Source organism: Alligator mississippiensis, chromosome 6 (assembly GCF_030867095.1).
Source record: "Alligator mississippiensis isolate rAllMis1 chromosome 6, rAllMis1, whole genome shotgun sequence".
In the NCBI taxonomy this organism is placed as follows: Eukaryota; Metazoa; Chordata; order Crocodylia; family Alligatoridae; genus Alligator; species Alligator mississippiensis.
Genome location: NC_081829.1, coordinates 72,876,138 through 72,901,642, shown reverse-complemented (window position 1 = coordinate 72,901,642; position 25,505 = coordinate 72,876,138). Strand labels below are relative to the sequence as shown.

The window sequence follows — 25,505 nt, the reverse complement described above, 5'->3', positions numbered from 1 at the left end:
AAGCTTATGTAAATATGTATGTGTAAAAAATATATTAACATTTCCCGTTTTAAAGTCTGTTTGGTTTTAGAAGTTTGTTTCTATTTACAGTATGTAAATAATGTCTATGTTGCCATTTTAACCATATACAGTAACTAAACATCATTAACAATTTTTATATTGTTAATGATGTTTAGTTACTGTATAGGAGTTGTACTATAGAAGAGGCTAAATATTAAAAGTGTACTTAATGCACTGAATTTTGATTCATATCTTCCATTTAATCCTTCAGAGTTGTCATGTTAAACTACTGTATGTCTGACATCACATCCTGCAGTAAGCCATTTATATATATATTCCTTTTCATTCAGGACCTGATTCAAAGCCCATTGAAATCAGTAGAAACTTCCCACCCCCATTGACGTCAACGGGATTTAAATCAGGCCCTCTATTCTGTAGGTAGCCTTGTGTTCAGGAATCTGAGGCCTCAGATCTATTAAGCTAAATATATCTTTTCCAAAAGTGTGGTTTTTTGCTATAGACATGTAATTTTTTTAAATGTTAATTTTGAACAGCACAATCCGAATCAGTAGAAAAGGATGGCACATGCTGCTCAACTTCTGCTTCCATACGGCTCTTACTTTTGCTGTTTTTGCTGGTGGAATCAATCGTGTTAAATACCCAATTATATGTCAAGCTGTAAGTATCTTTATTACTTTATTCTTATTTTAAAAACAGAAGAAGCCTTGAAGCTGTTCATTTCAACATAATGCTGATAGCCTTCTTTTTTATCAAAGGTTCTTCTAGGTTCTAGCAAACATATCCATTGTTAGGAGAAATCATTATATGGTCTGCTAAAGCACAACACCGGACAGCAGGAACTCTGAATTCAGTTTTTGGCTCTGCCACTGAGCTATTGTGTGAACCTAGGCAAATACATTAACTTTTGTCTTTGTGAAAAAAATATTTCTTTGTGAAAATTAAATGTTTTCTCTGCTCCATGGATGAAGGTGCATAGTTAAAAGCACTTTATTACTGCTGTGGCTAACTATCATTGAAGAAAGTGTATGTGTGTGTGTATAAACCTTTCAGCCTTGTAAAGGAGGCCCCTGGGGCCCAATGTGTGATTACAGAATATATTTTGGGGTAATGTTAATGTTTAAAATATAATTACATCTTTAAGATCAACTCAAAATAGGTAGACAGTGTTATGTCATGCTGACCGAGAGAAGGTCTGGAAAGGAAGTGTGTGCTAGGGAACTTCACTGAGCAAACTCGCATGCAATAGGTGCTATGCAGGTTGTACTGTCCCCATCTCATCATCTTGCTTCATTTTTATGTGGAGATATGCATTCCCTGAGTTGCACAGACAGAGCAGTCCTTATGCTGCCCTGGATACACGGAGTGAGACTTTGACTGGCCCCTATACAGAATATGAAAAGGAGAGGACTGTTTCAGCCTTTCTCCCTTAGTGAAGCTTTATGGCTAGGGACAGACATTCAGAAAGCCCAAGCCTGAATTGATTCCATCTTTGCAGGTTAGTTTAGCCTGCAGAGAGTGAATCAGTTTCCAAATGGATAGATGTTCCCTTTCTATTCAGGCAGTGCAGGCACGTGCCTGCAGTGGCTCAAGCCAGAAGCCCGGGGGCAGTAGAGCAGCCCTCCCTTCCACAGGTAAGCTGAACTGAGGCGGGGGCATGGCCAGGCCCGGCAGCTCCCTGACAGCTGGCAGCAATCCCGCACCCAGGGCTGCCCGGCCCCGGAGGGGAAGTCTTCTCACTCCGCCCTGGCCCCCAGCGCTCCGCGCTCAGGAGGAGGGTCCTGTTCCGTGCTGGGGGGCTCCTCATCCTCCCCCTCCCCTGCTTGCGGTGAGGTGGGGAGGGGGCTCTGTGAGGCTGCCTGGCCCCAGAGGGGGGCGCTGCCCCACACTTGTCCCCCCAGGGCAGGGGGAGGCTCTGTTCCATGCTGGGGGGAGCTCTTCCCCCTTCTTATCCTCCCGCCAGAGGGTCAGCGGGAGCACGGAGCCCAGCTGGGCAGGGTGTGGGTGTGAGGATGGGGAGTGTAGGGCCCGCACACACTCCCCCATGGCGTGCCGCCCCCGTGCCTGGCAGTAGCAGCAGGCAGGGAGGTCGTGCCCCGTGCAGGTGCAGCTCCAGCCAGCGCTGCATGCAAAGGAGGGAGCGGAGCCAGCCCCATCGTTGGGGCTCTGCCCCAGCCCCGCCCCGCCTGCAGCTCCAGCACACACAGTGGGGGAAGCCCTGCACTGGAGCCTGCTGCTTTCCCTCCCCCTGCTGCGCAGGTCCCTGCGGCCGGCACGGGGCTTCCTCTCTGTGCAGAGCTGCAGGCGTGCGGTGTGAGGCCCCTGCGATAGAGGCAGCCCTCACTGTCCTGGGCCGAAGAGCGCAGCCGCGCCAGCCTGCCGGCAGAGTGCAGGGACTGGCAGAGCAGGGGCAGGGGAAGCAGCAGGCTTCTCCCTCTGCTGGTCTTCACTGAAGAATTCCATTCAGAAAATATCTGTGAACACAACACTGTTCTTATCAAACAGCATTAGCACTGAAACCTGTAATCTGAAGTATGTATTCTCCTTCCCTTCAACAGTTTATGGTCCTGAGACCCAGGTCAGTGGAATAAGCAAATGGATGTTCTCTGTTTGTTACTTTTGGTGGAACTGAGCCTACATAATAAAGCCATATTAATAACATTAGAAGTTTTGTACTCGCTTCTAATTAAAAAAATGAACAGAGCTTTATAGTTTGATCATTTAAGGGGATAAAACATTCCCAGTAATAAATCTTCGCTGAGGCCAATGGCTCAACTTCCTTTGTTATCTAATTTATAAATGATTCTCTTGGCTTGAGACAACATCCATTCTTTTAATTACAAATATTATATCTTCATTCACATATTATATTTCAGTTGATAATATGATCGTATGGTTAAGGGCTTGCAGGCCAAGCCCTATGAGGAGAGACTGGGGCACCTGGACCCCTTCAGCCTCCGCAAGAGAAGGCTGAGAGGCGACCTTGTGGCTGCCTATAAGTTAATCACGGGGGCACAGAAGGGAATTGGTGAGGTTTTATTCACCAAGGCACCCCCGGGGGTTACAAGAAATAATGGCCACAAGCTAGCAGAGAGCAGATTTAGACTAGACATTAGGAAGAACTTCTTCACAGTTAGAGTGGCCAGGGTCTGGAATGGGCTCCCAAGGGAGGTGGTGCTCTCCCCTACCCTGGGGGTCTTCAAGAGGAGGTTAGATGAGTATCTAGCTGGGGTCATCTAGACCCAGCACTCTTTCCTGCTTATGCAGGGGGTCGGACTCGATGATCTATTGAGGTCCCTTCCAACCCTAGCATCTATGAATCTATGATGATTCAGAAAATGTTACTATTACTCTTCTAAGCACTCATAATTTCTCAGCAGGCATACTAAAACACTAGAAAATAAACTTCCTTCTTTTTGCATCATATAATATTCTTATTAGGTAAAATTTCATTGAGATACAATAGAATAGCAACCCAGGGAAGGCACAATAAATTATCCATCATACTTTGCATTATTCCTGACTGAGGAAAGCAAACAAAACAGGGAATTCTGTCCATTTTTTATGAAGCATTTATTGTCATTGCATGGGTGATATTAAAATAGTATTTGACCTACTGTTAGTATAGTTTGTACTTATTGTGTAAGTGTGTTTTTAAATGTAATCTACTTTAATAGAGTGGTAAAATATTTTGGATCTTTGTAATGTGCCAGTGAAGATTTTTAAGACTAGACTTACTAATGCATTCACTGGAAGTTACTATATTTACCCAAATCCAAGACAACTCTGAATTTAAGATGACTCCCCAATAATTAGGTTCTATACATAGTGGAAAAGCAGTAGCAGGGAGGCAGGTAGTGGGGAAGCAGGCAGTGAGGCGGTAGAAAGGGGTAGGCAGTGGGGATGTGGTAAGAGGGCACGTGTTGTTAGGGTTCAAACAGCCTGCCCCTTGCCCCCCACTTTATCCCCTGCCACCTGTCCCCTCCACCCCTTTCTCCTTTCTGTCCCCCCCATTGCTGCCCCCCTGCTGCTGCCCTGTTCTATGCTTGCACCTCTAGCACACGCAATCCCCTTTGTGCCTTCTTCCCCCTGCAGCCTCTGTTCCCCCTCCACCTCTCCCCTCCCAGCACTTATCTTTCAGCTCCATCAGGGCTCCAGCCCCACTCCTGCCCAGTTGCTCTGGCTCCAGTCTGGTCCAGTAGCAGCAGCAGTGGCAGTAGCTCCAACCTGAGCTCTGGGGCCCAGATATATTTGTACATGACTTTCAACAACATCCATAAAGATTATGAGCTTCTTTAATGCAGCAAATGCATTTAAGGATGTATGTTATATGACATTATTTTATATGACACAGTTGAATATTTAATTATTCTGAGACAAATATCTCTTAATATCTAGTCAGTTGCATAGTAATTAATCTCTGAGTTGCAGCAAATCTAAACATCATTTATCATTTTCTTTATCCATAGTTAGCAATTCAAGGTAGAAGATTAGTTTGTAGGGCAGCCATGGCCATGCAATTACATAATCACAAATGACCATCTGTTATTATAATCATTGTCTGGTTATTTACCGTCCATTTTGCATGGTAACAGTGCACTATTAACAGTGATAATGAAAAATTGATTTAGCTAAATGAGTTAATAATTCTGTTGTGAGTAATACATAAACTACAGGAATTTTTTAATAAAACACATTATCTACGGTAGTTATTGCTTGTCATGGTATTATGCCAAATCCTGGGCTGCTGGACAGCACAGACACATTATGCTGTTGGAGAAATCTAAGCAGAGACCCTGCACACACGTGTTCAGGGCCAGGTGCCTATGGTATCTCACCCTCCTCTGCAGCACCAATCCCTGACAGTAGATAACATCTGTACGTCCCAGGCCCAATGTACACTGAATCTCTGATACGAGCTGACTGACAGCAGGAGACACTTCTGCAAAATCCAAGGTGGGGATTTTTCAACTTGTAGCACAGGTTGAACAAATATCCTCTCCCAGAAAATTGCCTCTGCACCTTCCTTGCCTGCTAATGGTACACCTTAAAAGTCACAGAGGGACCCCAGGTAGTACTTATCACTTTTGTGCTAACTCTGTGAGGATTACTGCTACAGTAGGATTTGAGGGACTAGTGCTGCCAGGCAAACACATGGCTCCTTGCCTTCCCTACACCATGTCCCATGCCTCACAGATGGCATTCTGCTTGTCATGTCTGGTCCACGCCACCCAGCTGGGCAGGCTACTAGCTCCTGCTCATAGCTGGGCCATGTTCAACTGTCATATCTGATTATTATCCCCAAGTGGGACACACTCCGACTCATGCCCTTCCACTGAGCTGCGTTTGGCCATCACATCCAGTTCACTCTATTATCCTATCTGATTCATTCTATTGTCCTATGCATTTTGCTCTATTATCATATCTGGCTCATGCTTCAACCAGGCCACCTTCTAACTCATATCCTCAACTAGGCCAAACTCCTTCACTCAGGCCACTCAATTCCTCTTGGGCCTATTAACTTCACTCAGGGCTCACAACCCTATTCAGGCCTTCTCCCCTTCATGAAGACGCGTCTCTGATGTTCTCAGGCCTTCTCCCCTTCACATAGATCTGGCTCTGGCTTGTTTAGGCCTCTCTACATCCCCACATCCCGCAAGGACCCAGATGGTCTTCCTTCTTGCCTGTTGCTTTTCTGTTATGGTGAGCTCCTTTAGCCTTCCCCTTCCATGGGGTAACCCACAAGGTAGTTGGTGCTGAGGCTTTCTGGTGCCCCATCCTCACCTTTCACTGTGGCATTTCCTGTGGCATTTCTTGGGGGATGCCTTGCCACAGGCAGTCCCACCATACCAACCAACCTGTCGGGTGTGGTTTTTGATCTTACCTAGGACCAACCTGGTCTTACTGCCTTTCCTCATAGGCCTCCCTCCAAGATGTAGCCCCACTCCTGGTGTTTTTAAGCCCTGTTCTCCTGGCCCTAATCCTTACGTGGACCCTTATTGACTAGTACTACTCCTCAGATGACTCTGCCACTCATCGTCACATGAGCTATGATGGCCCTGGCCTCTACCTCTCTGCTGTAGTCCCAATCCAGAGACCTTTGGCTTCCCTGAGGCCCTGGCTCCATTGCTAGGCCAGTTGAGATGCCAGGCTCTCTGCCGCATTGGCCACTTCTGCAGTGGTCTATTTTACCCTTTTAGCCCAGATGGCCCCACACAGGTCAGTCAAGGTCCTCACAGAGGACCAGTACAATTAGCCATCAACCCTTCTCTATCCTAGGTCCTCCTTCCTGGGCCCTTGTTACAAATTTCTCTTCTCCCTGTGGGGCCAGAGGCCCCTTTAGCTCATATCAGCCCCGCTGTATGGACACACTCCGACCTTGCACATGGTCTCACGTGCTCTGGCCCTAGCTCTCTGGGCCCACTTGATCAACCTCTGTAGGCTGATGACTTTGCCCTCCTCTCTGAGCTGGTCCAGTTATGCCTAGGCCTCGGTTTCCTCTATCCCTCTCTCCCAGGGCAAACCTGTTTTCTCCTGAGCTCTGGGAATACAACCCTTGTTCCTTCCAGGCTGACTTAGCTCTTCCCTGTCCTCACTATTCACCCTTTATCCCAGGGCTAGTCTCTGGTCTTCTCCCCAGATACCACCTTCTCAGCCCTTTGCAAGGCTTGTGGACCTCATTCCATGTCCCTAGGAGCCTCCACCTCCCCAGTAGTTCCTACCCTATCCTCCAGTGGTACAGATGGCCCTCAGGAGCTGGTGTCTTCTCCCTAATAAGGGCTGCTACCTCAGCTCCTCCAGTGTTGCAGCCATTTCATCTCTTAGCCTGGGCTTATGCCCTGTCTCAGCCCAAGATCCTGCTAGTCAGCTGCCCCTCAGCAGCCATGCAAGGCCTCCCCTAACCCACCTCATCTGTCCGCCTCTGCATCTGCTGACTCCTCAATTGAATCGGCCTCATCTGCTGGGGCTCTGCAGTCTGCCTGGCTCTTTTAAAGTGTCCTGCTACAATGATAATACCCCATATCCTGCCTAAGTATTTTAGCAGGAGGAGAGGGTGAAGAGAGTCTCATTCTTCTTTTTACAAGTATAGCCATTCACATAAATCTGTTATCCCAGTGCAGAGCCTATTTGCATAGTTACATGTGACTCACATGTCTGTCAAGTCTTCATAAGTAGGAGCCAAGATTTGGCTCATCTTTTGAAATCCTCGTAACTTGATTGGAACTGAAACAGAAAAACACTGGCCCTTGTTAAACACTACAGTACAGAGCTATCACATTTTCTTTCAAGTAGCATGTAGCTGCAAAGGATGATCCTAGTGTAATACTATTGCAGGGGTGGCCAAATATGGCCTGCAGGCCAGATCCAGCCCATGAGGTCATTCTATCTGGCCCGTGGGGCCCCTAAAAAAATTTAGACAATTAAAATTTATCTGTCCTTAGTTCCTGTCAAAGATGACAGGAACCAAGGGCAGTAGGACCCAGGGGAAGCCCTGGAGAGCTCCTGCAACAGCAGGGCCCTCCCCAGGCCCCACCCCCTCCAGCCGGAAGTCCCAGTAAGGGCTTCTGGCCTGGGACTATGTGGCTGCCCCAGCATGGGAAGCTCAGGTAAGGGGTGGGAGGGGAGGGAAGGGCAGGGGATGAGTTGGTGATAAGCACGGGGGAAAAGTGGTCCCTCCCCCGCCCCATGGCCAGTGCTCCCTGCTGCTGCCACTCGCAGCCCTCGTGGGGCTGTCCTGAGCCAGGCACAGGCAGCCCCAGGTGGGCTGCGAGTGGCTGCAGCATGGGGCACTGGCCATGGGGTGGGTGAGAGGCCACTTTTCCTGTGCTCAGCACCAGCTTGTAACCCACCCCTGCTGCCAGTCTGGGCTCTGCACCAGCTCCAGGCTCAGCCATCCGGGGCTGCACCATGGCAGCAACAGCTGCGGCCCCCCTCTCCCTGCTGGTGTTTGCTGCTGCTGCCCAGCATGCAGCTCCCCCTTCTCCCTGCTGATGCAGCCCAGCCTGGCTCCACAGACCCCTGCCAGCCTGCGCCCTGCTCTGGGCTGCACCAGCGCTGGCCCTGGAACATTGGTCTCAAGATGGTGACCAGGGGGCAGGGCACCTGTCAAGGGGCGGGGCTACCCATCCGGCCCTCGACAGCTTGCCACAACTTGGTAAGCGGCCCTCCGCCTGAAATAATTGCCCACCCCTGAACTATTGTGTTAGTGTACATTTTTAAAGGCCCTACATCATAATTTTTTAACTCAAAGTAGCATTAATGGAAGTTAATGTATATTTTGTAGACAACACAGCTGCTGTCTCTTTGGTGTCTCTCCAGTCTTTACAACTGAAATTTAAATTCAACCTTGAAACAATGCAGGGCTTGGTGGAAAATTCCCAATGCAAACAGTTTTTTCAAATGGAGTAAACCTGGAGTCACTGTTCAGTGAACCTTTAGCTCCATTGCTCCACTACTTTTCTTTGCGCATAATCTCATTACAACTCTTTCACCCATGTGGAATAAAAACCTGACTTCCTTTCAGTCTCTTCCTGATTAGCTGGCAGGTGTCTTTGAAAAATAATTGAGTTTAACCATTGCTCTTTCAGAGAACTGAGTGTCTCACAATGATTTTAGGGAGAAAGTTAAATATGAGCAATGGCACAAGAACTGCTTGTTACTCTAGGTGACAGATGTACCTTTTTATCCCCTTGAATGTCAACAATATGAACTAAAAAGAACCACTTAGTTTCAGATTTATGGAAACAAATATTGTATCTGCTCTCCAGAAATCTAAACAGTCCTTTAAAACACGTGTATCTTTTTCCACCGGAGGCTTCTATGTGCTTCCCTCACCTTATTGCCTAGCTGATACTCTGTGCACAATTTGTTAGAAAAGAGAAAAAAAAAAAAAAAAAAAGGGAAGGGAGTGGGGGTAAAGGATGGTCCAGTTATTGAGGTACTAAGCTCGGACAAGTGTGATTTGATTTCAGTTTCCTGCCTGACTCTAGATTTCCTGTAGAGCCTTAGGTTACCTTGGGCTAGATTCACAGAGCTTTTGAGGTGCTGATTGTTGCCATGTTGAACCTTGTCAATGGTGGAGCTGGAGAGGATGGGGCTCAGCATGAACCATCTGCATCCTACCCACCTGTGTCAGCTCATGTGCTTTAGTTCACCTAGGAAGCTGATCTTGACTTGTCCCTGGTTCCCACACTTAAGTACTCTGTCTCCAGCAGAGTCTAGATGAGTATAGAGCATTTTTAAGTGTGAACTACTGGCTCTAGAGCATGTCAGAACATGAGGTGAAGTGAACTCAAGTTTATGAAAGCTTATCTTCTCTATATAGATTAGTTAGTTAGTCTGTAAGGTGCATGTCTACCCTGCCTTCTGCCTGACTTCACAGACTAACACAGCTAACTACTTCTCTCATGTCAGAACACTCAGGTAGGTGGGACATGTTCAATTCACTCCTCCCTAAGACCCACTACTGATGTGGTATAGACATTCCTTTAGGGTGTCTGGCTCCCCGAGTGAAATCCACAGCCTTAAGTATGTCATATAACTTCCATTTACAACACTGAGATTAAGCTATGATTCTGGGCATGTTTTCACAAGACACTTTACAAGAGATTAGAGCAAATTACTGCAGAATAAGTAACACCGCCTATACGTGCAGGTGCTTCCAGCACAGCAATTTGCTCTAATCATAAGTAAATTTACTGCCTTTAAATACAAGTAGCAAATTTACTGATGATTACTTACTGTAGAGAGCCAACCTGGAGCAAACTTTTTCCTGGTCAGCTTGACAGCAGGGGATGGGAGATTGTTCCCTGCCCCTGAGAGCTGCCTGCCCCCACTCTCCAATCATGACCACGGAATGGGGACTGGGGAGATTGTTCCAAGCCACAGCTCCACAATTGCAGAGCAGGGGGTGGGAATAGGCTGGGAACTAGTTCCCAATCCAGCTTTGTGATCATAGAGCTGGACAGGGAATAGGCTCCCCAGCTCCTGCCCCATGATTGCAGAGTGGGAGCTGGGCACTGTCCTAGTCAGGGGCAGGTCAGAGCCCTGTGCCCCAATCAAACAAAAAGCTACAGAGGAGGAGCAGTGAACCTCCAGTTAGGCGGGGGCCCACCGACGGTTGCTAGCTGGCCCACCAGTGAATTGGGGCAGGGGAATGGGACCTGCTCGACTCCTAACACTCTTTCCAAGACCCCTGCCCCACCTGGGCTCTGGTGGTGGAGCCAATTCTGGCAGTAGACAGCCCTCTGGGGACAGGGAGCAATCTCAGCTCCTGCCAGGAGACAGCTGTCTCCTGGTCCTGTGCTCCCTTCCAGCCCCTGGTCTAGCACCAAAGGGGAGCCTAGAGCTCCCCCTGGCTGCTGCAGAGGGTCAGTGCCAGGTCAGAGAGGGCAGAAACAGACTGCTGCCAGGAGCAGCAGATTTGGTCCCACATCCCTGTACGTGTAGATGACTGCCTGGGTTGGGTTTACTTTAGAGTAAATTTTCATGAATTTACTCTAGAGTAAACGCACCCCAGAGTAAATGCACATGTAGATGCACTCTCTGAATAGGATTCATAGCAGTAAAGAACACTGAGAAAGGAGCAGCCTAAACTGGCTCTTTGAAATGCTGAAGATAGCAGTGCATCTTAAGTCCCATCCTTCTCATGACCATAGGTGCCTAAACTCTGGGCTGCATGGAGGCACTTATGTCAGATCAGGACTCAGGACCTGAAACACCCTGCTTTTGTCTTTTCAAAGAGAGAGCAGGGATTAGTCCTTTATTTTCCTGCCTCTCTCATGCAATAACTCTGTGGTTAGAGTACTCATCTAGAGTTTAGGAGACCTTGGTTCTCTTCAGCCTGTGGGAGTTCTGACCTATATCTCTCACCTCCTCTGAGGGTGCTCTCAGCAGCTAAACTATTCTGTGGGGGATAGAGGTACACCTACTCCTCATTTTCAAGCTGGACCATTTTGGAAGAAATAATTCAAGTTTCAATAGGCCAGAAGGAGGGAACAAAAGAGAAAAAGCATAGCTTGCCTATAGTTGTGTCCGGGCCAGGAGCAGTCCGAGGCCCTCGGGGGGGTTTTCTTCGCGTGGCGGGCTGTGGCCAGCAGCCCGGACACGCCGGGTCGGGGAAGACAGGCGGCACGCTAGAATTAGGCACGGACACTTAGTGGTTGATTTAAGATTATTTTACTTACACCGAAGATGGTCGCGGTGCAGGCAGGAAAACTTGCTTGAGTTGCAGTTACAAAACAAAACAAAACTCGAACCTGCAGAACATGGGGGTACGTCGCAATGGGGTTTCGGCGATGGGAAGATGAACAAAAACCTCGAGAGTACGTCGCAATGGGGTTTCGGCAACGGGAAGAAAAAAACTGCAGGACTCAAACCCGGGTAGAGCTCTGGATTCACTCACGCAAAGTTTGCTAGGCTCCGTGGAACTTGCGCGCAGGGAAGGGTACGTCGAGGGATCAGGCGGCGATGGGGAGAGGCGAGAGGTTGATCAGACCCCTATAGCCTTCTTGAGATACACGCTGGGTCCGATAGGCTCCGCAGCGCTTAGAGATCTTCACGAGACGTGAAGTTCTCCTCCTCCTGATAGTCGTGGAGTCCTCCAACTTGGGTGGAAACTGCTCAAGCCTCTTATACGGCTAGCAAGCCAATCGCTAGCTGCCACGTGGGAATAATTTAGAACTGGCCAATAGCGGGGCACAAATCTGAATACAAATGGCGGGAACTCCTTGCAGCATGCACTTCTCTTTTTGCAACTAAGAAATGCACCTTGCAAAGAAAGCTACGAGTGGCGGGAAATAATTCAGCAGTGCCGAAGCACACACAAACAAAAATCACACCCTTGGGTTGTGACATCCCCCCTTGCTGAAGGCACAGCTGAATTATGTTGCACGCTCATCACTCGGGTTATCAAGAGCTCTTACCACAGGTTGCTGAACTAAACGGGTAAACATAAAATTAGCTAACATAAGAAGTTCGTCCTCTAGGGATCTAATCAAATAATAACCAGCACAAATACATATACACATGATCAGATTCATAACAAAGAACTGCACGATCAGGGCTTCAGTGGGCGTCATGGCGAAGTCGCGCGTCAGGCCCTCACTTCTTTCGAAGATGTTATCCTTCTTGGGGCTTCTCTCCACCACGCACTCTGAATTCCGGATCTGTAAACAAAAACTCTAAAAAAATAAGTTAACGTATAACAAAATATTTACAAAATTTTCACACAACAAGGTGGTTAGCCAAGCTCAAACTCCATGGACATGAGTTCCAGCCATGAGACTATAGCCTCGTCAGACTCCATTTCAGATTCCTTGTACAGCTGCTGTAACTCCGTCCAAGCACGAATGCGACTGGTGGCGGCACAAACTTCATCTTGTGCATCAGTTACTGGGTTGATCGTTGTTACAGGACGAGCTGCTCTTTCGGGAGTCGATGTTGTTACAGGCTGAACTACTGCTGTGGGAGTCATTGCTGCTGTTATTTCTTCAGGAAGGAGGGGCAGATGCACTCCTCCGCTCGATTCTCCCTTTCGTCAGCATGAAGGCGTGGTCATCGGAAGCGACGCTGCGTCGGTGGGCGGGGTTGCCAGAAATGATGCTGCGTCGGTGGGCGGAGTCGCTGACCGAACTCTCGCGGGTTCCTCCGAAGCTCCACCCTTCTCTTCCGGTTCTTCCATGCAGTCTCCCTCTCGCTCGGCGCCATCTTGTCGTGGCGTTTCAGGATTCTCTTTCACAGCCGCTTTTTTGACCGCTCGAACGGCCATACGCAGCTTGGCTTTCAAACTTAAATTCTTTTGCATTAGATCGGTTACAGTACGAAAAGTTGCAGTTAGTACTCCCCCCTTGTCATATTGTGGGGCCACCCTCTCATCTGCGGCGCGTTCCTCCGTCTCCAGATCTTCACGGAGCTCGGATGGAAGCTCATGACCCCTTAATCTAGACTCCAGCATAAAGGGAGCGAACCGGTCGATCGGTACCGGTTCTTCACTCTCCCGAGCACATCTTAGGCAATGGGCACACTCCCGGGTGAGGGTCTGGTTTACTTCGCCCGCCGGGTTAACTCTGGCGAGGGACACAGTGTCGAGGGGCCTGAACAGGACCCGCTCATCACCCATTATACACCTGAATGCCGCGGGGTGAAAATACACTTCCTTCTCTTTCTGGGCTCCGTCTTCGGAAGCTCCCTCTTCTCCCTTCAGCGAAAGGCGTCCGCTGATAAATCTCTCACCCATTCCGCCGGCCTGGTGGTAAGCGATATGCGCCTCCAGTTCCATAAAGTTTTCTACTTGGTGTTTTCCACTTGCGCCAAGGGCAGTTCTTAACTAATTCTAGCTCCAGCGAGCCTTCCCCTGATCCCATCCTCATCGCCATGTGCGGGCCGGGAGCGGTCCGAGGCCCTCGGGGGGTTTTCTTCGCACGGCGGGCTGTGGCCAGCAGCCCGGACACACCGGGTCAGGGAAGACAGGCAGCACACTAGAATTAGGCACGGACGCTTAGTGGTTGATTTAAGATTATTTTACTTACACCGAAGATGGTCGCGGTGCAGGCAGGAAAACTTGCTTGAGTTGCAGTTACAAAACAAAACAAAACTCGAACCTGCAGAACATGAGGGTACGTCACAATGGGGTTTCGGCGACGGGAAGATGAACAAAAACCTTGAGAGTACGTCGCAATGGGGTTTCGGCAACGGGAAGAAAAAAACTGCAGGACTCGAACCCGGGTAGAGCTCTGGATTCACTCACACGAAGTTTGCTAGGCTCCGTGGAACTTGCGCGCAGGGAAGGGTACGTCGAGGGATCAGGCGGCGATGGGGAGAGGCGAGAGGTTGATCAGACCCCTATAGCCTTCTTGAGATACACGCTGGGTCCGATAGGCTCCGCAGCGCTTAGAGATCTTCACGAGACGTGAAGTTCTCCTCCTCCTGATAGTCGTGGAGTCCTCCAACTTGGGCGGAAACTGCTCAAGCCTCTTATACGGCTAGCAAGCCAATCGCTAGCCGCCACGTGGGAATAATTTAGAACTGGCCAATAGCGGGGCACAAATCTGAATACAAATGGCGGGAACTCCTTGCAGCATGCACTTCTCTTTTTGCAACTAAGAAATGCACCTTGCAAAGAAAGCTACGAGTGGCGGGAAATAATTCAGCAGTGCCGAAGCGCACACAAACAAAAATCACACCCTTGGGTTGTGACAAGTTGGAAGTAGGGAGTCCTACATTCTGTCCCCTGCTCCAAGAACTACTTTTGTATTTTATCCAATGACTCTTTCATATAAAATATATAAACAGACCTTGGGACTGGGATCAGAACCCAGATATCTCCCTTTCCAACTGCCTGCCCTAGTCACTGGGCTCTTGAATTCTTTTTTTCTGAAGTAGCTTAGCTTCAACATGAAGAGGAGTAGGAGCCCCACCAGCAGTGAACAGCCTATAGCCCTCAGAGGATGAAACAGAACCCAGATCTCCAAAATGCTGGGTGGGTGCTTCAACCACTGAACTACAGCAGAAAGGGAGAATAGCATTGCCTCCTTCTCTGGTTGTTTTTTTGAAAGAGAATGGCCATAATTGCAGTGTGGAAAACTCAATCCTGTGGATATATGTGAGGCATGATCTAACCACAGTGACCAGATTGGGCCCCTCTGAGACTTATGCAGCGGAGTACTTGGTTTGAGGATACTAAGCAGTGTGAGACAGGTGCCAGGCTGCTCATTCTTGTCAAGATAGAGGCATCCTAGGCATGAGCTCAAGTTGAATTTTAAACATTTAAGAAAATGTACTGAAAAAATCTTAGGGCATTATAAACCTTACGTGTCTATGGGGTTGGGTGACTAAGTCTAAACGTAAGTCCGTGGTGTTCCATTGTGACATGCAAGTGCTTCTCTGGATCTGGGCCTATATGTCCCTAAATTCTCCATCTATAAAATGGCACACACGAATATTTTAAGAATAAATATGATGGAGGTTTTTTTGCAACTCTCAGAAAGTATAGTGATGAAAGCCTAATATAAGTACTTAAGGCCCCTATACACATTATGTATATGCCACAATGAACACATTAATTGCAGCATAAATGGTAAGGGTGCTCCCCCTCCACTGACAAGTAAGAAGGGCCTGACTGGAATCTGATTACAGAATCAGAGAAAATTAGGGTTGGAAGGGACCTCGGGAGGTCATCTAGTCCAACCCCCTGCTTAAAGCAGGACCATCCCCAACTAGATCATCCCAGCCACAGCTTTGTCTAGGCAGGTCTTGAAAACCTCCAAAGATGGAGATTCCACCACCTCTCTGGGTAACCTGTTCCAGTGTTTTACTACCCTTCTAGTGAGAAAAGTCTTCCTAATATCTAACCTAAACTTCCCTTGCTGCAACTTGAGATAGTTGCTCCTTGTTCTGTCATCTGCCACAGCTGAGAACAGTTTAGCTCCATCCTCTTTCAACCCTCCCCCCCCAGGTAGTTGAAGGCTGCTATTAAGTCCCCTCTCAGTCTCCTCTTCTCTAGACTAAATAAGCCTAGTTCCCTTAGTCTTTCTTCATAAGTCTTGTCCCCCAGCCCCCCACCCCTCACCATTTTTGTAGCCCTCTGCTGGACTCTCCAATTTGTCTACATCCTTTCTGTAGTGGGGCACCACTACACAGTACTCCAGATGTCACCTCACCAGTGCTGAATAGAGGGGAATAATCACTTCCCTTGACCTACTGGGAACACTCCTACAGATGCAGCCCAGTATGCTGTTAGCCTTCTTGGCAACAAGGGCACTGCTGGCTCATTGTGCACTGTAACCCTCATGTCCTTTTCTTCAGAGCTGCTGCCCAGCCAGTCAGCCCCCAGCCTGTACAGGTGCATGGGATTGTTCCATCCTAAGTGCAGGACTTTGCACTTGTCCTTGTTGAAACTCATGAGATTTCTTTTGGCCCTGTCCTCCAATTTGTCTAGGTCCCTCTGAATCCTAGCCTTATCCTCCAGCATGTCTACTGTTCTCCCCAGCTTGGTGTCTTCTGCGAACTTACTGAGGGTGCACTCTATGCCATTTCCCAGGTCACTGATGAAGACATTAAACAAAACTGGCCCCAGGACTGACTCCTGGGGCACTCTACTCAACTGATACTCAGTTAAAAAATTATACTCCCACCATGTACACGTGGCAGCCATCGCAAGAGGTACAGTTGTCAGGATTGCAGATAATATCCATGGAGCTTTTCAGTAAAGATGTGCTAGGGACCTAATACAGATAGATCCATTAGGCTCTTCATTTCATTGAAAGCAAGTTCCTACCTGTACAGGCTTTTAAAATTGTCTTCATGGCCACCTCTAAGTGAATAGAAGTGACTAACTGGAATATGACTGCATTTTTGTAAAAAAGGGATATTGACAAATAACAAAAACAAAAAAGGGCAACTTAAGGCTGCCCAAGGGAGTATTACAGACCAACATGTTATGCAGGTTTATACAAGTATGTATTCTGCTGATCAATAAGAGCCTACTCATTACCATAGCAACTGCAAAATCACATGGCACTTATACCTCTAGAATACCAAACACATTTTAAAGGAGAACATGCATACCGCATGCTCCATACTTATTGCTTTAAAAAATTGCATTTTGCTTTTCAATAAAATGATGCATGTTTCCAGTAATGCAGTTCCAGCAACACACAGTAGTTGGAAAGGCCATGAGATTATTATGGAAACAAGAATACTATAGTTTTGGCAAATGCACTTATTAAATGACATAAAATTACTGGCTATACCCTAAACAGATGGCCCTTATTGGTCTCCCAGTATATAATGGTCATAGCAGAAAATATTCTCTTTAATAAGCATCTCCATCCTCATTTCCTATTTTTATCCTTTGTTTTATAAAGAAAGGTTTCTCTCAAAAGTGTGGATGTTATTTGTGTACTTTGCTGAAATTGAGCTACACTTCTAGTACTGCCATATTTTCACATTTTTGCTATATTTTTATGTGTTTATTACCAATTTGTTTATTTAAAACATTGATCAAATATATAAATGTACACAAATATATAAATAACCCCATTCAGTAACTTACACCTAACCCTTTCCAACTTTCAGTACCCACCATGACAATTAAGCCCTATATCTTGTATCTGGATTTGAGGGAGGGTACCCTTACAAATACTTGGAACTATACCAGTAACAGGTATGACAAATATTTCTATACTAAGGGATACATATTTAAAAACAAAATTCTATCAAATCATCCAGTATTTGGAATGGAAGGTTGGGCATAAAAATGACCAGTAGGGAGGGGAAAGCAAACTGTTTCCATTTGACTTAAATCTAAGTGCCCATCCAGCCTACACTTCTAACATATATATTGTGGAGTTCTGGACCTGCCATCATCCTTCAGCTCCAGCAGTCATTCAGGGCCTGAAAATATGCTGTCCACTGCTAAACACAGAAAAAAAAACAGTAGACTTTTTCAGAGGCTTATTATTTTAAGAGATTGCACAACAACTGATGATAGTTTTGGTCTCTCCTTCTTGTTAGCATGTTTTCTCCTATGTAACTAGAAGGACTAAAGATGGGCATGATGTGAAGAAATGTCGTGGGTAGGATGTAGCATAGATACTGTGTTTTGTACCCCTGTTCAGCTGCTTCCTTGATAATGAAATGGTTGCTATTAACATTTTATTATACTATTTTATTAAACACCCTATTAATTCATTTTGTTGGCTTTATCTGTTGGCATGTCAGTAGGCAATGGAGTGAATTTTATCATGCCTATATGTTATTTGAGCTTCACGCATCAGTGCACACTCACACCAAAGTCATTCCTCCTACTAATGCATTTTATGAAACCTTTGATATAATCCTTTCAAGTAATCATATAATACACTACCAGAGTGCTGTGCTGAAATGTCTGGAACAACATCTTTAACTGGGTCCTTAATATTTTCCTGATTCTTCATCCCATTCCTTCCCACTTAAATTCTTCCCTCCCTCCTGAATCCATAGTAATATTCACTGTGTCTCAGCAAAATCGCTGCAAGCTTCACATAAACTGAACCTAGACAACACTAGCCACTGAACTGGCAACATCTGCCAGCTGATGGTACAAAGTTGTCTCATTCTCTTATTTCTGCTTTTCTAACCCTCAAGTGACAGCCTCTACAAAGATGGTACCCCCTGTCTAATGTGTCAGAACAGTCCAAAAACTTTTAGAGGGTCTGTCTCTTAACAAATATTTACTACCTATCTACAAGGATTATGATGCATTATTAAATAGAAACAAAATTCATGGTTCAATTCAATTGTTTTGTTTCAGTTTGAGCAAAAATGGAACTCTAGTTTAGAGAAATCATTGCAAAAGATCTGTGTTAGTTTTATTCAGCAATTCTCTGTATTCCTTAAACATCTATATGTTTTCCAATTATAGCAATATTTTACATGTCACTGCAGAATGTCAGGTTATTGCTTCAAAGGTAACCTCATTTTATATAATCAGATGGAAAATTAGCTAATATAATAGAGCACTGGATATTAGATAAAAGTCCAATTACTGTTTCTATAGTAATGAATAACAATTACTAATGTAACACAGATGTTAGCATCTTAGCATTGTCAGTCTTTTTACTTTTAATGTTATACATAACAGTTTATTGGAAACATCAGAACAACTGTACTAACAGTTTAACATTTTTTGGTTTATTTTTTTCTATGAAGTGCTTTCTGAAGGATGACATTCTTCTTCATCCCTTTTATAATAGCCTAGCTAAGATTGCATGTTCCTTAAAGGACACCTGAAAATAATCTTAGTATGTTTGAAAAGCTGGGTTTTGATACTAGGCTATTAACTGGTCAGTTTAGCAGCTTTATAAATCAAGAGGGAACTAAAATGTGCTACTGAAATGATCCTATGCAATATACTAAAATGTAGTCATGGTAATAGCAAAATAGTGACAAGTCTCCCTGTGGCAGAGCACAGGTTGTGCCTGAAGCTTTAAGGGGTCTGAGCAGGCAGCAAGCAGCCTGCAGTTGGGAGCAGATCCAATCAGGCCGTCACATGTTAGGCAGGAGGTCACCTGATTGCTGGAGAGGCTGGGAGCCTGGGTATAAGTCTAGGCCCCAAGAGCAGAACTGGCAGTTGCTACAGGGGACTAAAGGAACAATATCATGCAGCCAGAGATCTGCTGCTCCCACAACAGCTTGAAGGGTATGGAGGAGGTCCCTGGTCCTGGGGTATGATCTTAAACTGCACCGTGTTGGGGAGGATGGTGTGGTGGGCTGTCTGTCACAGGGCAGTCTCCAGGAAATGCCACCCCTCTGCCTCCCCAGTGAAAGGTGTGTATGGGGTGCTGGAAATCCTCAGCCCCCGCTGCCTTGTGGGTGACCCTGTGGGGGGGAAAGTGTAGGGGAGCACATCCCACCAGAAAAGCACAGGGCCAGGGCTCACTGAGTGGGGCCTGAGGCCCAACAGGTATTAAGCCCAGCATCCCAGTGAAGGACAGTGTAGAAGCCCAGTGAGGGAGTCGGGTGTTAAGGCCCTAGTGAAGGGTAGGGTATTGAAGGCCCAATTAGATGGTATGGAAACAAGCCCCAGTGAGGGAGGCATGATTCTGAAGTAGGTCTGAGGATGCCTGAGGCCAAGTTTGGACTAGGTGAGGCCTAATGCAGCCCAGCTAAGGGGCCAGGGGAGTATTAGTGGATGTGGATGCCATCTGTGAGGCATGGGACACAATATAAAGAGAAGTTCTGAGCCATGTATTCTGTCTTTGGCATCAGGGCAATTAAATGGGCAGCCTCCCACCTAGGAACATCTTTAGTTACAACAAAGGCATGGCAGGAAAGGCAGGTGGGCGAGCTAACATGTGGACCAGTCCTGGGATGGTCCACTTGTTACACTCCTGCTAACAAAATTTTAAAAATTAAGTAAAACGTCCCACAAACTTAAATTCAGACATGTCATGCCATATTCTCAGAAAACAAGTATTTTGTATTCTTGATCTCATAACATCCTACTTAGTATCACAGATATTACCAATTATAATTTAGTCATTGGTTTTAAGTAAGAGATGCCACCTGCTTTTTAAATCATTTTCATTCTCTTGCACTGATTAGAAGTAACCAGAGAGATGCAAAAATGTTGAGGCAATCAAAAATCCAATTCATTTAGAATAAAATAATTCTGTTATATTTGTACATTTGTACAATAGGCTTGCATCATTAAAGTCTTGTGTTATAGCTTATTTGCTGATTTATGTAACTTTCACCTTCTTGTTTTAGGTTGGTGTAGTACTGCATTATTCTACACTCTCCACTATGTTATGGCTTGGAGTAACTGCAAGGAATATTTATAAGCAAGTCACAAAAAAACCACAGCCATGCCCAAACAGTGACCAACCTTCTTACCCCAAACAGCCATTGCTCAGGTATGGACTAATAGCATTTAAAATTCTAAACTGTTAAATGTCTGTTTTGTTTGCTCAATGCTTTTGTGGTGCAAGCTATGGGTAAAACCACTGAAAAACTGAATTTGTAAAAGTTCTGGAGAAATGTATGTTTAAAAAGTGGAAAAAGCTGAAAATGTATAGTAGCATGGCAGTTAATTTCACTTAGAATAGTTTCACATACATAAATTATATCTAGTTCAATTTGTATACATTTTTATGCTGAATTGTACCTCTTTTAAAGCATTATTCAGTGGTTCATAATAAACTTCCCTTTACCCTCATGCTATAGATTTCACTCAGGCTCTTCCTCATTCACGTCAGTCCCTCTCCACACTCCACACCAAAGACCTTTCCCACTTGTGTCACCTGTCAAGATGCTGGATGGAACAGGCCAGCTGGAGAGAATTCTCCCAGGTTTATGGGAGCTATAGAAAGTCCTTACCAGGAGGGCATAGTTTCATGAGAATTCAGTTCAAAATAATCATTTTATAGAAATATACCCCAAAGACTGTTTTTACTGGGGACATAAAAGTTGTATTCACAGCTCTTATAGGCTGTGATGTTATGTAATCCTGCTGTATCCTATTAAATTATATAGAAATATGTACTGTGTATATGTTCATAGAAAGATTTGTGTTTTACTATCTAGGCCTCATTGAATGACATTTTTATTCCATTATTAGTTCTTCACCTTTTAGAACACTTTCTTTCCAAAGATGAAATTGATTAGAATTCACATAAAATTTGTACAGTGGAGAAGGGAAGGGTCGTATTGAATGTTAGCCTTGTGCTAGATGTAAACAAGGGAAAATGTTTTCACTGAGAGAGCCTGAGATTGCTAATCTATGATTTACTATACCATTCTTCACAGATGTGAATTTTAGTCATTCAGTTACTAGCTCATGGCAAAATGAATAATTGCCAATTTTCAAATGCTGCAGTGTAGTTATTAAGGTAGAAAATTGTTTCAGGTTACATAGACCCCATGTGCTGAATGTTCTTCAGATTCAAATCATGTTAGAGTTGGAGGAAAACAACAGACAATCAAGTTACAAAAAAGATTACTTTAATTAGATCCCTTGTTGTAACAGTCATGTTGAGAGTCTCAGCCACCAGAAATAAATAGTAGATATTTTAAACTTTGTAAGAGAAATGGTAGGGCTTTTAGCTGTAAGAGAACATGAAAATAATTGTTTAATGGCTAAGTAAAATGATTCTACAGTTAGCTTTCTTATTTCAGGGTGCTATCTGTCCTAGAGATACAACCATTGAAATGTTTAATATGATTCTGTAATGGCTTCAAACTAACAAAGGATCCATTTCATTGCATGTAGAAAATGGGCGTATTATGTTGAAAATTAAAAACTCCTATAAGCAAGGGAATGCCCAAACTCCCAATTAGTAATTGCTGTTCTTTTAGAAGGATATTGATCATTTTTGTGGCCAACTTTATATTTGCAGTTTTTAATAGTTAATTCCAAAGTACTTGTATCCGTAATATTTCTATAAAATCCTTTGAGATATTTAATTTAGTATATTTATTAATAAAAACTTGGCTTTCACCAGCTAATGTTACTTTGTTGCACCTGAAATCTGACTAGGTGCTCCAAATGTGTGTGCATTAAATGCTATCACAGAAGTAAAGGGTAATATTGTGATCTTGTTGAGACCATTTTATTTGAACATCTGTGTTCACAGCCACAGAGGCTGTGTGCACACAATAAGAGGCTGAGTTAAGGCCCTTTTACATGTCAAGACAATATGTAAAAGGTACGTGATATGGATTGCAAAGGCATTTTAAAAACAAGGGACATGTATAGAAGTGCTTCAGGCGGGGGTGGTGGGGAGGGAAGGTGCTTTAATTAGCATGCTTGTTGAACGAGCTTTAGTTAAAGTATCCCCACCACCATTTTTCAGTGCAGGGATGCAGATACATGTGATACTTGGGTCTGCTGGAGCAAGGTAATTACCATGCTCCTGCAGACCAGCTAATCGAGTCTGCTCCAATGCGCTGTAATTACAGTGCATTGGAGCAGCCTCCCTGCATGTATAGGAACCCAAGGTGGTTCACTTGGTTTCAGTAACTCATGTTTATAACCCTAGTTGGCTGCTACTTCTGTTTTTGTTGAATATATCTATTATATGCATGTGATTAAATATGCGCCATTTATTGCTCTCCTTTCACCATTTCTCATGGTAAGTTGAATGTATAAAGGGATATAGTTAGCTGTCTTAATCTGAAGTTAGACAAAAGGCAGGTAGATGTGCACTTTATAGACTAAATGGTGAAGTGAGCTGCGTTTGAGATAGCGTGTGCCACTCTTGTTCAGTTAGTCTGTAAGGTACAAATCTACCCTGCCTTCTGTCTGAATCTGTAAGATAAGCTCACTTTGCAGTTGCTGTGTGCATGCTGTATTTACTACTATTCCAACTGGTTTGAAAAGTGAATGAAGTACATCAAAACATGCATCTGATTAATTTTAAATTTCTTGTTAATTCTGTGCCACAGAGTTATTGTCTAATTTCCTCCAGTAGTATCCTCTGGTGAATCACAACTGCTATCTTTGTCTCCTACAAGAGCATATTAGGGGGTTATAAGTGTTCATCCATATGCAGACCAGAAAGCCAGTCTTCATTGAATTTTGTGCAATGAAATGCGCAATCTTAACACTGCATGATGTCACTCCTGCACATAATTTGATGTGCTTCAGAATTATTAGAGCTATAGATATGTATCTCTCTGTGTGATTTGTAAGATGTGCTAATGCTGACTAGTGGTTCACTTGGATTCAGATTTTGTAAACAAAAACACAAGGGACTCAAATGGAGATTCAAGTGGCAAACTCTGCTCAGTCTTTCTCTCCTTCTATTGTCTGCCCCTGGGTTTTGGCACCTGTAGTCATCACAGGGCTACATATGTATGGCATCAGGGTTTCCAAACAGTGTATCTGTGAGCTTCGGATATATCTGTGAGCTTCGGATATATTCCCTTGATGTGCATGGTACATCTTAGAGAGAACTGCAGGAGAAGTTCAATAAGCTCTATTAGAATAATTCCCTTGTGTGTGGGAAGACCAAAATTAGACTACTATAAACTGGGTTAAATGCATCTGAAAATATGGGTAGAAACATATATAATTCTATTTACATGCCATACATTGTATTCAAATATATAGAAAAATTATGCAATTAGAAACTTGCATAATCAGTATTAGTTTAGATTAAATGAGGACACCTGCGGTAATATCCTACCCATAGGTGTGATTATATTCAAAACAGCTTTGGTCAGTTTTCTTGTTTATTACTGTAATTGGGCCCTGCTATGGGGGCATTGATATGATTGTGGAAATGTACTGCAAGGTCACTGCAAGAGTATTGGCTTATTTTCTCTGACAGAAAAACACATGCTAGTGACTCCCTGTTGGTCCACCGAAGGAAAGTTTAGTTAATCTTCTGAGCAGGCTGCAAAGCCTATTTTTTTCCTTTATTTTTAAGAGTGCTGAAGAAGTGTGGGCTGAAATAGGTTTATTTAATGGCAGTCCTGTGTGTAGTGAAGTTTTAACTTATGGGATAACTACCAAAAGTGGTGGATTTGCACCTAGAGCTGTAGTTAAATAAATAAATAAATACATAAAATAGTGCCAGAAACCCCTATTTGCAGTACAAGTATTTGGGTTGCCTTTACTGTAAGGTCTGGGGAAAAATGTGGGAATAATATGAAAGGAAATGGGTCAGCTGATGACCTCCTCACTCCCTTATTCACATGTTCAGTTAATGCCCCTCAATAAACTCTGGTGCAGTTTGCACCAGTCAGCTGCTCCTGGACTCAGTATATGAACACGTCTTTCCAGGGCCGGAGCATTTTGAGCTGGGGCAGAATAGCCCTGGCCTGGCAACAGACGGGGGGGGGGGGGGGGGGGGGGTCAGCCCAAGGCTTTGGGTTGCAGTGTCAGTTGGCAGAGGGGCTGGCTGAGACACAAGGGAGCCATGTGGCTAGTCAGCAGGTAGGGGCCTGGCCCCCTGCTGCCTGGCCTGACTGGGCATAATTTATACCTTGGTCATCATTTACACATGCATTTAGGCAAAGTTATTTTCACCACTGTAAGATAGTACTGTTCCTGACAGCACTGTCTTACAACAGCAAAAATTAGTTTGCTGCAGTGTAATAGCGTTGCACGTGTAGACTGTGACACTTTACACCACAGCAAATTAGTCTACTGTGCAGTTAAACACATTAGGTACATCCTGTCTGTCTCATAGGAGGCTAATACTGTAAGGGACAGTGAATAAGGCCATGGTCTTTGGGGTGCTTCATCTCCTGCTTTATACAATGTACAAAATGTATGTGCGCAAAATGCATATCTTCCAAAGTGCTCATTGAATGCAATGGGGCTTCTCAGGAATGTTTAATTCATTGCATTCCTCAGTAAAGTTAACAATATTCAGCAATAGTAGCCATTTATGAATGAGTAGCATGTCTTTCCTGATCATGGGCATGATCAGGGGGGCTTACAGGTCTGCAGAGGGGTTGGTGGGTCCACAGAGGAAGGGTAGTGGTTGCCAGTCAGGTAAGGGTTCTGGGAGTTAGAAAAAGCCCAGTCAGGGTCAGGGGGTGGAAAAGGAGCAGCCCTGGAGGTGAGGTGAGCATCTGGGCTTTCCCAGCCCCAGGGCTACATGAGAACATGTGTAGGCATTCGGGAAAATGGGTTAACCCTTTCTTAGAATCATAGAATCAGAGGACTGGAAGGGACCTGCAAGATCATCAAATCCAGTCCCCTGCCGTGGACAGGAAGTTAGCTTATATTGGGTTAACCTGATCTTGATCTAAGTAAGTGCACCTACTCAGGTAAACTAACTTACATCAAGCATGCCATTTTGGGGGTGATTTAAACCCTCCAAATGCCTGCACAATTAGGCATTTAGATCAACCTTACTCTGGCTAAGTCAGTCTAAATGTAATGCCTATATGTACCCTGACGATGGATATGTGCAATTTTCAGCTGGCCCTAACCCAGATCAATTAATCACTTTTTACTAGTATTCAGAAGCATTTTTCAGTAAGCGCTATCA

The 25,505-nt window shown here is 45.0% G+C and overlaps 1 protein-coding gene across 4 annotated transcripts in view; it reads left to right on the top strand.

Annotated features, from left to right (window-relative positions):
• ADGRA1 (adhesion G protein-coupled receptor A1) overlaps positions 1 to 25,505 on the top strand; it is a 593,458-nt gene that overhangs the window by 508,414 nt on the left and 59,539 nt on the right. For all 4 annotated transcript variants that reach the window (XM_014607805.3, XM_019484192.1, XM_019484194.2 and 1 more), the window contains 2 exons: positions 555 to 678; positions 20,269 to 20,414. In XM_014607805.3, coding sequence (XP_014463291.2) covers positions 555 to 678; positions 20,269 to 20,414 — 270 coding nt within the window. The remainder of the gene's footprint in view (positions 1 to 554; positions 679 to 20,268; positions 20,415 to 25,505) is intronic.